The sequence below is a fragment of the Manis javanica genome, chromosome 10, assembly GCF_040802235.1.
Source record: "Manis javanica isolate MJ-LG chromosome 10, MJ_LKY, whole genome shotgun sequence".
Taxonomy (NCBI): Eukaryota; Metazoa; Chordata; class Mammalia; order Pholidota; family Manidae; genus Manis; species Manis javanica.
In genome coordinates this window covers 116443306-116455940 of record NC_133165.1, presented here as the reverse complement: position 1 = coordinate 116455940, position 12635 = coordinate 116443306, and the positions used below count along the sequence as shown (strand labels likewise).

General features: G+C 57.3%; 1 protein-coding gene across 8 annotated transcripts in view; it reads right to left on the bottom strand.

Moving 5' to 3' along the window:
- TBC1D22A (TBC1 domain family member 22A) overlaps window positions 1-12635 on the bottom strand; it is a 400381-nt gene that overhangs the window by 368844 nt on the left and 18902 nt on the right. For all 8 annotated transcript variants that reach the window (XM_073214063.1, XM_073214060.1, XM_073214061.1 and 5 more), the window contains exons 2-4: window positions 11314-11370; window positions 10119-10456; window positions 5458-5634 (exon numbers count right to left, since the gene is read on the bottom strand). In XM_073214063.1, coding sequence (XP_073070164.1) covers window positions 5458-5634; window positions 10119-10456; window positions 11314-11370 — 572 coding nt within the window. The remainder of the gene's footprint in view (window positions 1-5457; window positions 5635-10118; window positions 10457-11313; window positions 11371-12635) is intronic.

The following is a 12635-nucleotide window of genomic DNA, read 5'->3' as shown; positions in this document are numbered from 1 at the left end:
GCTGCTCCGATGCAGCCACAGCAGCAGGCAGGCGCTGGCCACTGGAGGGCGATGCTGGGCATGTCTGGACCACAGCAAGGTTTTCTGAGCCAAGGCCTGACGCCCGAGGCCAGCCCCTGCTCCAGGTGCTCCACAAGGCCCTCCTTCCTCAGGCACCCGAGAAGCCCAGAGAGTGCCCACCAGCTACACTCACTGGCATGAGTGGGAATGGGGGCTTAGAGTGTGGTGAGGGTGCGAAGCCCAGCTCCCAGCCCAGTCCACAGGCAGCGGGCACGTCTACGACCCAAAGCCCAACCTCATCGGCTGTGAAGCAGGGTCCAGGGCTACTATCTGGAGCAGATGGCTGGTGTGCCTAGGCTTGGGGGACAGTATATACAGATCTTCCTCAACTTATAATGCAGTTACATCCCGATAAACCCATCACAGGCTAAAAATCTTGGAAGTGGACCTTGCATGTAACACGTCCAGCCCATCTGCATCAGAGCTGAGCCTCACCTGCACACAGACACTCACCGTAGCCTGCAGCCGGCAGAACCCGTCACCCAAAGCCTACGTACGATACAGGGCTGAGTCTCATGTGATGTGTGGAATACGGTTCTGAAGTGAACAACAGCATGGCTGCAGGGTACAGGTGGCCGTCAGTGGCTCCATCGCTGACCCTCGTGATCGTGTGGCTGACCGGCTCTGCCTCGCGCCAGAGTGAGGATCGGACCGTGTGGCCCTACCCCAGGAAGAGAGCCAGATTCAAAATTCAAAGTATGGCCTCTACTGAATGCACGTCGCTTTCACACCATCATGAAGTTGAAAAATCCTAAGTTTAATGAGCCTAAGTTGGGGACTGTCTGTATATATAAATGTGCATATAAAGCAGAGTGATAGCAACTGTGGGTCCCGTGGACACACTGCTGTCCCTGACTCAAACACCTGCTTTTGTCTCCCCAGGGAAATGACAGACTTCTGGGGTGTGTTCTGGCTTCTGTGTCCATCAGCTGCCCCGTATCCCCACAGCCCCTGGGCTCCAACAGTGACAGTCTTGGCTTTTGCTGCCCTCCAGCGCACCCCGCTTCAAGTCCCACCAGGCCAGGTTCAGCCCGCCTGCCCTGTGCGCCTGAGGAATTGGCCACCCAGCCCAGACCCTTGGCTCCTGCCCCCATCTACTGCCCTGTGTTCTTCCCTGTCCCTCCTGTGTCCCCACAGAAGCACCCCCAAGTGGCCACCCAAGAACGGCCTCAGCCCAAGGCCACAGGTGACAATGGCCACAGGAAGAATTCAGGGGCTCTTCCTTCCACAGAACAGCAACCACTTTCCGATGCTCATGCCCAGCTTCACTCCCCTGGTTCAGAGCCCGCCAGAGGCTCCTTGCTACACGCCAGGTAGAAGCTGAGGCCCTTCCCCCAGCCTTCCAAGCCCAGGATCTGTCCCTTCCTGGCTTGCTGCCCCCCAAAGGCCCCTGCCTCTACAACTACCTTCCATTCCTCAAGCAGAACCCTGCACATGGAGGGCCCCTCCCCAGGATGCCCTCCCCTCCTCACATGCCCACCTTGGTGCCGGGCTCACCTTACAGGTGTCCAACAGCCAGCCCTCATCCCTCAGCAATGTCTACCTCTCCATATATGCCGACCGCCACCTGCTAGTTTCGGGAGTACAGACTCTGTGCATGTCTGTCTTCCCACCGGAGGCCAGCTCCCTGGATGCGGGGACCCTGGGGGTCTGGCTCCGCTTCCCCCCAGGCCCTGCACTGGCCACAAGTGCTCAGTGAACACGGCTAACAAGTGAACTGTGGCACTGAACGTGAATCACCTCCTCAGCACAAGGACCCTGCAGGGTGGGCTCCCTGACCCAGCTCAGGAGGCAGGTGGTGGGAGCAGGTGGCACACAGTCAGGGCACGACCACCGGCTGCACTGCCCCTGCCTGCCTCTGTGGCCCCGCTGCCCTGTCCTCCAGCCCCAGACCCTGAGGGGGCATTTCACTCAGTCCCACAGACCCACCTCTCTGCCCTACAGCCATCCTCCAGAACACACTGCATCCTAAGTCTGACCGAGTGCTTGCCTGGAGCCCTGGCACATGCCCATGCACCTGGCCTGGCACCTGCAGCTGCTTCAGAATGCCCGCAGTGCCAGGAAGCAGCCACACCCACGCGACCTCAAGGCCCCACGGCTCGAGGCGGTCAGCCCTCAGGCCTCAGGCCCCACGTTGCGCATCCTGCCGAATGGCACCCTCTCCACAGGTACACAGGACAGAACGAGTGCCTCCAGGTGTCATTTCTTGGGCTGCAAGGCAGACGGCCTATGTGCAAGTAAATACCGAGTCAGTGACCGCGCAGAATGAGCTGTTAAATTCTATTTGCTACTTTCATCCCCAGGCTCATAACCAAGCACAAGCTAAACAAAGAAAAACAGCTCTCCTCCAGGTGGGACGGCGCTCGGCAGGCAGAACTGCTTCCACGGGCCCCTTGCACGCCAGCGACTTGCTGCTCCAGCATCGGCAAATATTTGCCGCTCACATCTCTTACATAACAGGAAGGTAATACATCCGATCGCCTTCCAAAGCGCTCTTAAATGCCTTATAAGAACAGGTAATTTAATGGCTGTGTTTTGCCACTAAATACAAATCCAGTAATCGTTTAACTTTGAAAAGCTTTGGTTTTAGCCCTTCAGTGTTAGATGCGATATTTAAACAGAATTCTGAAGAAAGAAAAAACCATAGTCCCACCAACCTAACAAAAGGATTTTATTTTTACACATTAACCTTTCAGTCTATCCACACATACTCGCTTTTTCCTATAAGTCTTAAAAGCTTTGCTTTTAAGTGTGATTTTATTTTCCAAGTTACTCCAATGACAACACCCAGCAGACCAGACCCTGACTAGGGGTGCAGGCCCTCCAGAACCATGCTTCCTGTTGGGCAGCCTTGTTTACATCTGCAATTTCCTTGCCACTGACTGTTAGAAACCACTGAACACAAATAAGAAAATATCTGTAAATTTCCCTGACTGCGTCAGAGATCACAAAAGTGACCATTTATGTCTACGCTAAAAAAATCAAGTTAGAGGATAAACAGACCAATGCGAATGAAAATAATGGTAACAACTATAACTCTCCAGTGTCCATCCTGGGCTGGGCACCCTCCTGAGCATCCTGGGTGTTATCCCACTGGATCCGAGTTAGTACCGCCGCCATCAGGCCCAGAGGTGAGCAAGGACACGAGGCACGCGAGAGCTGCCAGGCCTGCTCTGGGTCGCATGGCCAGGAGGCAGTATAGCCAGCACCCCATGCGGGCAGCCAGGTCTCCAGAACCACCACCATGTGAGTTGGCCTCCCGACACAGCCAAGTGGTGCAGCTGCCTACTAAAACCCCAAGACTATCCTTCATGCACAACCCACCCTGACTGCTAGCTTGGTGGGTGGGCTCCCACCCCCACAGTTCTCAAGCTCTCCCCTCCCACCCACAACTAGGGGTCCTGTGTGAATGTCACTAGCACAGGGGGAGGGTGGGATGTCTGAACACCAGAACAGTAACAGGAACTTAGTAACAATCTAAGTACTGCCAGGAGGGAGGTAAATGACAAGACACCACAGCCTGGCAAGTACACGGCACCAGACCACGTGGTTCTCCAGGACTGTCAGGGAAATGCACGGTTATCTGTACAGAGTGAGGGGCAGAACAGCGTGACCATTTGTAAGGAGAAGGAACTACAAAGTGTTCCATAAATGCAGACCCCAAACTATCTCTCTCCAGGGTCACTCCTGAATCTCCAAAGGGAAGAGAGAACCTCTCAGTGGAAGAACTGACAGCATCGAGACCAAGTGATCAGAGCCGCACTCACCCACAGCGAGACTCACCAGCACCCTGGCCTCCTGCTATCGCGAACGAGAACACACATCTCATCAGTAACATTCCTGCCAAAAATGACTGACCCGGAGCTCCTCAGGAAGGGCATGAGACAACTGGCACCAGGGGCACTACAGGAACAGCCAGCCCCTGTCTTCAATGACTTGCAGATCCAGGAGCACAGTGCCAGGCTGGGCACCACTCCAGAGAGACGGAGACGGAGACAGGGGATGCGACGTCGGGGCACACGCGTGACCGGGACAGACCTGGACCAGGGAAAGGTGCACAGGACCCTGCGAGGGCAGTCGGCAGACCACAGACGCGGGCAGCTGTCCAATTTCCTGACCCTGACAGCACTGTGGTCACAAGGCAAGGATGTCTCTGTGAGAAACACACAAGAAGCTCTCAGGAGTAAAGGGACCAGCTGTCCGCTGACTCAAGTGCTTCCGGAAGAGCACGCACGCACACAAGCCACGCTGGGGGAGGAACGAAAACGGGCCAAACAGGGACAGCGGGCAAACGAGGGCAAAATGCACGGGAGGCACTGAACCACTCTTGCAGCCTCTCTGTGAATTTGAACTACGTCTAAATACCAAGTTCAGATTATGTGCCCGGCCATCTCTGGAAGACAACCCTAGACTTGCACAAAGAGAGAAAACGTGGAGGTAGAGAAAGGGAAAGGGACTCACCTCACCGGTGTCCTCTTGTGCTATGCGACTATGTAACACGCATGAGCAAAAACATCAACAAAGCTAAGAAGAAAAGTCCTGCCATGAGACCTGTGCCCGTAATGGCAGCAGTATCTCGAACCAGCCGCAGGTCCTCCCTGAAGACGCCCTCCAGGCCTCAGCCCTGGCTGCAGCCTCTGCCAGGCTTGGCCGGAGCCTCCAGACAGCCCGTCCACATGCCCCACGCGCCACCTGCTGGCCGAGCGGCGCACTGCCCGCCTGGGTGCCCCAGCTCTCGGAGCACCACCCTGGCACCTGCGCCCAGCCACGGTCTCACGAGACCAGCCACATCCAGTTCCCCTGAAAGCTCCAGCGCTGAGCAAATGCCCCGCACAGCGGCACTCAACAAAGGTGAATGTAAAGCGGAGCTCCACGCTGAGCCCAGCCAACAACTTGGAAGCAAACACATGCCTCAAGCCTGGTTGCAGAGCACGCACACGGGCATCCTGACCCACAGGGGCCGTACACGAGGACCCAGCCACCCAAGCCCTGCCTCGGCCCCACAGCAGCACTCAGCCTGTTGCATTCCACGCTGACTCCCCAGCCCCTGGCAAGAGGGTGCAAAGCCAGCCCTGGTCAGGACATCGCCACCAGCCCTGCCCCCCATGAACACTTTGAAGAGCAAGGACATCCCCCTGGCTGGCCTCGCAGGGCAACCCAAGGGCAGCTCTGAGAAGCCAGAAAGGGCAGCCGAGGCGTTGACAAAAACCAGAGAAAATGCCCCATCAAACCGCATATTAGTAAACCACGACTAAGCACACTTTCAGGGCAAATGCCTCTCATCGTGGTGACTTACCTGCACAACCGCCCAAACGGACGGCCCTCCCATCATGCGGGCATGTGCACTAAAGAGCCCGAACTGGGCGGTGTATGTGTCCTCGGCCGGCGGGCACTTACCCAGGTCTGTGTGAGGGCCGGCAAGGAGCTGCTGGAATTTGTCGAGTCGGGAGGCCTCTCTTTCACTCAACGCTGAGCTGCTGGGGGTGCCTTGGTCGGACACCCCACCCAGTGTCACAGTCACTGAGTGTGGGAGAGACTGGGACCTCTGCAGAGGGGCTGTGTTGCTGGCACTTTCTGCAGAGGGAGAGAACAAAGGGTGGGTGAGGGTGGCCTCCTGGGCTTCCCGACTGCGTACTTGGCAAGAGGGCCTCCACCTGCTGGACCGCCTTCCCTCTGGGAATGCTACTGCCCCTCCCTCCCACTGCTGAGCAGCACAGACCCGGGTCTCTTGAGCAACAAAAGGAAACCAGCCGATGCCTGTGAGGGTCACCTGTCTCACTGGCAGAGTATTACTGGTCAGTAAAACAGACACACATGAACAAAATCAAGATAAGGACAACCAGAAAACTCCAAACCACTGCAGGCATGCCAGCGACCAGAGGCACCCCCAGCCAGGCTGCCCAGTGACAAGGCCAGGATCTGTTGGACTTGGCAGGGAGGAGGGTGCCTGCATGGGCCACCTAGGCCTGAGCGTGGAGGGAAGCCACCGAGTCACACACTAAGGTGGATGAAGCCCATGGAAGCACTGAAGACTGTTTGAGTCCCTGGGAGGTCGGCTGGGGACCCTCACCCAGTGACACCCAGAGGCAAGATCCTACCATGGGCAGGGAGGATGGGGCACGGGACTGCATACTTGCCCAGCTCTCACCCTGGTGCCATCTACTCCTGCACACAAAGGCCCCCGGACCCCTCAACAGGGACCCACAGGGCGGGGTGGGACAGCAAGTTACATCCAGCAGCCCAACAACGCCGCGAGACAGAGCCCAAGTCCTCGGTCCCTCCACAGAGAGCCTCCAGGGACCCACACGGGACCCACACACAAGAGGCACCGAAAGGCCATAAACCCCTGGGTCTCAATGCCATCAAGCGGCCATATCTTCTGAAACTGAAATTTAAAGTAGAGTAAAAAATAAACCCCAGGAAATGGGCAAGAAACAAACACCATGGAGGGAACAAGCCGCTGCCCACTTCTGGCAGCCGCCACCAGACTTCCCGCTGGGCACCTCCTTTCCGCAGAGCACACTCATCACCCTGAAAATATGAACGCGCAGAGGCTTCACACAGGCCCTCAGGCTACTGAGGAGCCTGGCGACCCACGGCCTCTCGGCATAGCCTGGCCCAGGTAAGCTTCCAGAAAGGCCTGCAAACGTGGGCACGGAGTCAGAACACTGTCCCCCCAGAGCTGGTCCCTCGCCTGCAGGAGGCAACCCGGCAGCCTGCGCTCAGGGAAGGATGGGGGAGAAGAGGCCGGAATGGCGAGGGGCAGTGGTGGTGACACTCAGGCCTCCTCCCTCCATCAGAGCCTCTTAGCTCCACAGCATTTCATGATTCTGCAGGAGGAACGTCCAGCAGGAGGGACAGTCCCACGTGCGGTTGCAGCACTGAAGGTGCTGGGTTTCACTGTCTGCAGGTGACACCTGCTCCCCACGGCAGTGGCACCATGTGGGGACAGGCATCCAACCCCTGTGCCATGGCGGGAGAAGCAGAGCTCCAGCTGAGCTGCCCACGGTGAGACGGAACGTACTGGCCTTAGTACAAAACACTGTCCTACCAGCAACCGAGTAAATGGCCCTCACGGCTCCCTCACCTTAGCAGAGGCCCCACCCACCCCCACTCAGGGACAAGGGTGGTGCCCAGGGGCACGTGCTCAACAGGCCCTGAGGATGACTCGGTTCACTGCAGCAGCATTTATGTAGCTACACAGGACACAGAAAACCTGGGGCATGGTTCCTGCCCTCGGGAACCTGCAAACCATGGAGAGGAGGCGTGCAGGCGGCACAACCCCACCTCAGGGAAAGCTAACCAGGGCAGCCGACCCGGCACCTCCCTCACCTACCGACCCAGGAGCCCTCGCCCTCCGGAGACCTGACAGACATCACATCTCTGAAGCCTTCGCTGACATACCCCTGGTCCTCCCGCAGGACAGAACGAGGACCCCAACCCCGGGATGCCTCTGGCCTGGCCCTGGGCTCCACTCCCAGGCTCCATCTATCCCACAGAGATGAAAGCCCCTGTCCCCCGTGCCTCCCCTAGACTAGCCCACACACGTAATGGGAGCCCACCCGGCCAGGACTGGGCCTGAGAATGGGGGCTGCCATGGGTCCACCTGCACACGCACTCTGAGCAAACTGTCCCGAGGACTCACAGGCCACCAAGGGGACTGAAAACGCCCCCACGGGTTCTGCCTGCTCACAGCTCCTGCCGCTGCCACCTGCCACCGGGATCAGCCCCCCAAGCGGGCCCACCTGGGCTCCAGAGCAGGGCCTGTCCCTCAGCACAGAGGGCAGTGCAGGGGCGGGGCAGGCCCTCTGGGCCCCAAAGCAGTGAGTGGCATCCCTGGGGTCCACCCACCCACACCAGTGCCCCCACTGTGACACCCAAAACTGTCCCCAGGCATTACCACGTGTGCCCCAGGGGCAGAGCCAGTCAGCAGAGAAGCCCTGCTCTACGTGGCGAGGCCCGCAGCTCACAGCACGGCTCTGGACCGGCCAGCAGCCTGGCTTTGAACCACAGCCCTGCCTACACAGCCCTGCCAAGTGAGGCTGCTTCTCTGCAGCTCGCCTGTGAACGATCTCCTGGGCTTGCCGCAAAGCTCACTGAGGTCATCTTCACACAGGACTGTAACCCGGGCCCGGCCACACAGCAAACAGGCAGCAAATGCCAGATACTATCACTACATGCAAGTGCCCACGAAAGGCCTGCCCAGAGAGCAAACTCCCAGTGAGTGCAGGTGGAAGGCAGTGCGGTCACGGGCAGGAGCATCCTCCCCTGGACCCTTACAGGAGGCCACCACACGGGGACATCCCCAGGCAGCCCACCCTGGAGGGATGGAGCCCAAGTCTGCCTCCGGTCAGGATCCGCCAACCACACACGTGTGTCATGAACTGAACACTACCCCCCAGAATTCATTTACTGACGCACTGCCCTCCACTGTCATGGTGCCAGCAGACGGGCCTTTGGGAGACAATGGGATTTAGATGCCATCGTGAGGGTGGGGCCCTATGGTGGGACGGGTGCCCTTGTAAGAGCCACGAGGCAGCTTACTTCCCCTCCTGGTCTCTCCCAGGTGGGGACACTGAAAGGAGGAGCCGCCTACCACCCAGAAGACAGCCCTCGCAAGAAGCCGGTGGCCTGAGCTCATACTCCCAGCCTCCAGACCTGGAAGACATAACTTCCCGTTGTCTATACACCACCTTGTCTGTGGCATTTTTGCAATCGCAGCCCCAAGCAACTAAGGAGATTCTGACTAGCTTTGGACAAAACAAGCTGCATCTGAGGGGTGGTGAGGACCACCAGCAATTGCTCAGGTGGCAGGCGTTAGAGAGGCTCTTCCCAGGCCCCTAAGGAACCAAGAAGCTGCCTCCATGGCTCACAGTTTCCACATCAGCACAACCAAAGAGCCTAAGGAATCTGGGCCCCTGCCAATGGTTAAGACCCACACATGGTAAGACCCAACCATGCCAATGGTTAAGGCTGAGGGTGCAGGGCCCAGGCTGGACACGAAGGAGGCAGTCAGCGTACACTTCAGCCACAGGGAACTTAGTCCTTCTGGGGAAGCCCCAACTGAAGTTCCTTTTTTAATGGAACTCAATTTAATATAGCTCAAATACTGTAAAATTCACTCTACTTTAGATTCTAGTCTGAACACTGATCAAATGAAATAACTCACAGCATTCTTACCTAGGGAGACCTGCAACATTTCAAAAGTTAATCAATTCCTAGAAAGTGTTTTTGAAAACTAGACCCAGGTCCGAAAGCTAGTGCTGCATCCACAGAGGGGTAACTACAATGACAACCTTGTTTTCTCATCTGTAAATGAGGGGTAAACACCCTAACACCTGGGAGACCTTAGGGAGAGTGTGTGGCCAGGGCTGGCCCCTCTGCCCAAGCCCCCACACTTCACGCCTGCACCTCACTGCCGCTCATGTAGCCTTCTCAAAGAGGCTGCCCTGGCCCCAGTTTAAGACCACACCCCATCCAGCTTGCTCGGGTAACCACTTCCCACTTCTACTTTCAGTGGTGGCACTTGCCATCTCAAGAGCAACCACCGAGTGCCAGGCACATGGACACAGGACACAGACATGCTCCCTCCCTTTAGGAATTTATAATCTGGACATGCCAATTCCAAAAATCACACTCCACCCCCAACAGACTCTCAGCCCACCTGTAGGTGTCCCTGGAGGGACTCACTGGAAGCTGCCAAAAGACGTTCAGCCTCTGAATGTGCAGCTGGCCTGGCCCTCAGCTGAAAACGTCACCCCCGGAGCAGCCAGGGGATGCTGAGGAAGGGGACAGGCTGCCCCAGGCCCTGTGCTCTCGTGGCCCTCTCACGACCAGCCCAACAGCCACACGTCACACCAGTGCAGGCGGACAAGGCAGCCGTGTGCTGCCACCAGAGGACAGGGAGGCGAACGCCCCGCCGCCTGAGGCAACCTTCAGGGCTCTCAAGGGCAGGGTCCCGCTGCAAACGGGAGTGGGGCCCCGCCACCTTCCGCAGTGAAAGGACCCCGCCCGTGCTTTCAGCAGAAAGGTACGTGTCCCCCAGCGCAGCAGCCCACCTGCGGGACGGGACGTGTGGCTCTCACTGACAGACTTCACCAGCCGGAGGTCACTGCCTGGGACCGGAGGAGGCTCTGCCGCAGGCTTGGGCTTCTGCTCAGGTCCCAGAGCCTCCTGCATGTGCTGCTCCTGCCGCTGGCTGTGGTCGCGCAGCACACGGTTGGCCGTCTCCATGACCACCTCCGTGTTCAGGCTCTCCGCCGCCATGGCCAGGAGCTCGTCGTCATCCTCGCCAGCATCCCAGGCATCGCTGGTGTTGCTCTCAAACTCCTGGAAGGTGCTGACCTTCTTGGCCTTCACCGGAGTGGTCGGCACCTTGGGTGTGGCCTTGAGCCAGCTGTAAAGCAAAGGAAGGCTTACTTGTCCCTCAAAGGTTTCAGGGTGTTCACCCCAAAATCAAGGAAAAAGGAACCCCCAGATGAAAAGATACACACATACTCCTTCCACTCCAATGGGGCTGAGTGAGGTGACAAAGCAAAGTCACCCAAAGGGACACTGGGCAAAGCCCATGAGGATTCAGTGGCGGGGAAGGACAGCATTCTGAGGGAGAGCCACCCTGGTCGGTCTGCCCTCCGACAGGGCCAGTCTGTGGGGCAGCACAGCGCTGCCCAGAACAGTACTCAGGCCTGATCCCAACCCTCATTTTGGCCACGCCTGCAAACACGTCCTCTCACCCCAGCCCTGGGGGTAGCAGGCAGCAGTGGAGGTGTGTGGCGGGGGGACTGGTCATAGAACAGGCCCTCTGTGCAGACTTGGATTCAGCACAGTTTCAGTGAGACGCTCCCACGTGACCATGTGTGTAACACTAGCCCCAAAGTGTGTCCAGTGACCTAGCCAACAGGTAGGTGCTGTCCTGCAGCGCACACCTTCCCCCAGCTTGCCGCTGGTGCAGAAGCCCAGACACAGAGCAGAGGAGGTAAATTTGCCACCATTTCCAGCCCGGGGCCAGGTCCTGCCCACCAGCTAGGGGGTACCAGCCCCGTGCTCTCCGCACAAGCTCCCCTGCTTCAGGCCGTGGCTTCCACATCTGGCTTCCACAGGAGGATGAGCTAATCAAGGCCAGCAGTGCCTCTCACAAGCAATTGCTGGGTAGGCATCTGCTGAGTGAAAGACCACTTTCCTGTCCCTCAGGAATCCCAGGGAGCTGGAGGGCTGCCACGGCCAAGACAGTGCATGAGGAGGGGTCTCACTTACGTGCCGTGTAACAGGGGGTCAAAGGGTGGGTGCTGGGCTCCATACACATGCTGGATGCTGTTCAAAAACAGAGAGAGAACAAATAAGCTCCTTGTCAACCCTCCCCTGAGCCCACAGCTGACCCGGGATAAAGACCAGCTCCCAGAAACCCCCGCACCTAAGGGAAGCAACTCTCCGGTGGTCTCCAGGAAGGCTGAGTGCACCAAGCAGGCCCACGGGCCACAGAGAGGCGGCCTGAGCACCACAGGGGCCAGGGCTGCACAGCACCCAAGACCCCCAGCCTCGTGTCAGAGGCCAAACTGACAAGGCAATGCCCCTCTGGAAATTCTCAGCTGCCACCATTTTGTCCAAAGATGGAATGAAGAATTATAAATAGAAGGTAAATATAATTTTGTAAAAGACTGAATGGTTTTATAAAAAGTGTTATGCTCACCAGAGTAAACATGGAGAAGAAATGGAAACTAAATAATCCAGGCGGCAGACGATCGTGCTGGGGAGCTGAGCCATCCCACCCACACCCCTTGCCCCTCGGGATTTCCAGCCGGGAGGCCACGTGAGCCAGTGCCAGCCGGACACAAACGCACAGGGGCTCCTCCCCCTCTGACAGGGGACGTGGTCAGCCAGCACACTGCCGGCCCCCGGCTGTCCCTCTTCTTCCCGCCTGCAGCGTGGACATGAGGCCGAGGTTCTTCAGCCACCCTGACCCGAGAAACGAAGTCCCCGCGGCAGACTGCAGGGCGGAACGATGGGAAGGGTGTGGCTCTCCGACAGCTCTGCAGAGCTGCCAGGCCAGCCGTGGGCACCTCCTCAGACTCCCACTTCCATAAAGTACACAGACCCCACTGTTCGAGCGCGAGCAGAGAGGCGTCCTAGCCGGCACACTCCACAAGGAAAAGGCAGCCACCGCGACACCAGGAGGCAGTACCTCGCTGGGTGTGTGGGGGAGACAGACAAAGGTGTTCGGTATACAGATGAAGGTTTCAGTGTTTACAAATAGAAGGAAATCCTACCTTATTTTACTCAGCAAGGTATCATGACTGTTTCTGCATATCATCACTATTTTTCTTTTTTTCATCACTATTTTTCTTCAATTTACTTAAATGCATTTACTCTATATATACTATTTAATATATACAAAAAATATATGCAGCATATGTAAATCTAGAAGCATAATGACAAGAGCACATGGGACTTACCTGTACAGTTCTGTCCAAGTCCTTGTAAATCTGTAATTATTTCTGAACTTTAAAAAGTTTTAAAAATCGTCACAGAATGAGCACGAGTTAACTCTTCACTGCCTGCACCATCTCCCTGGACAGTAC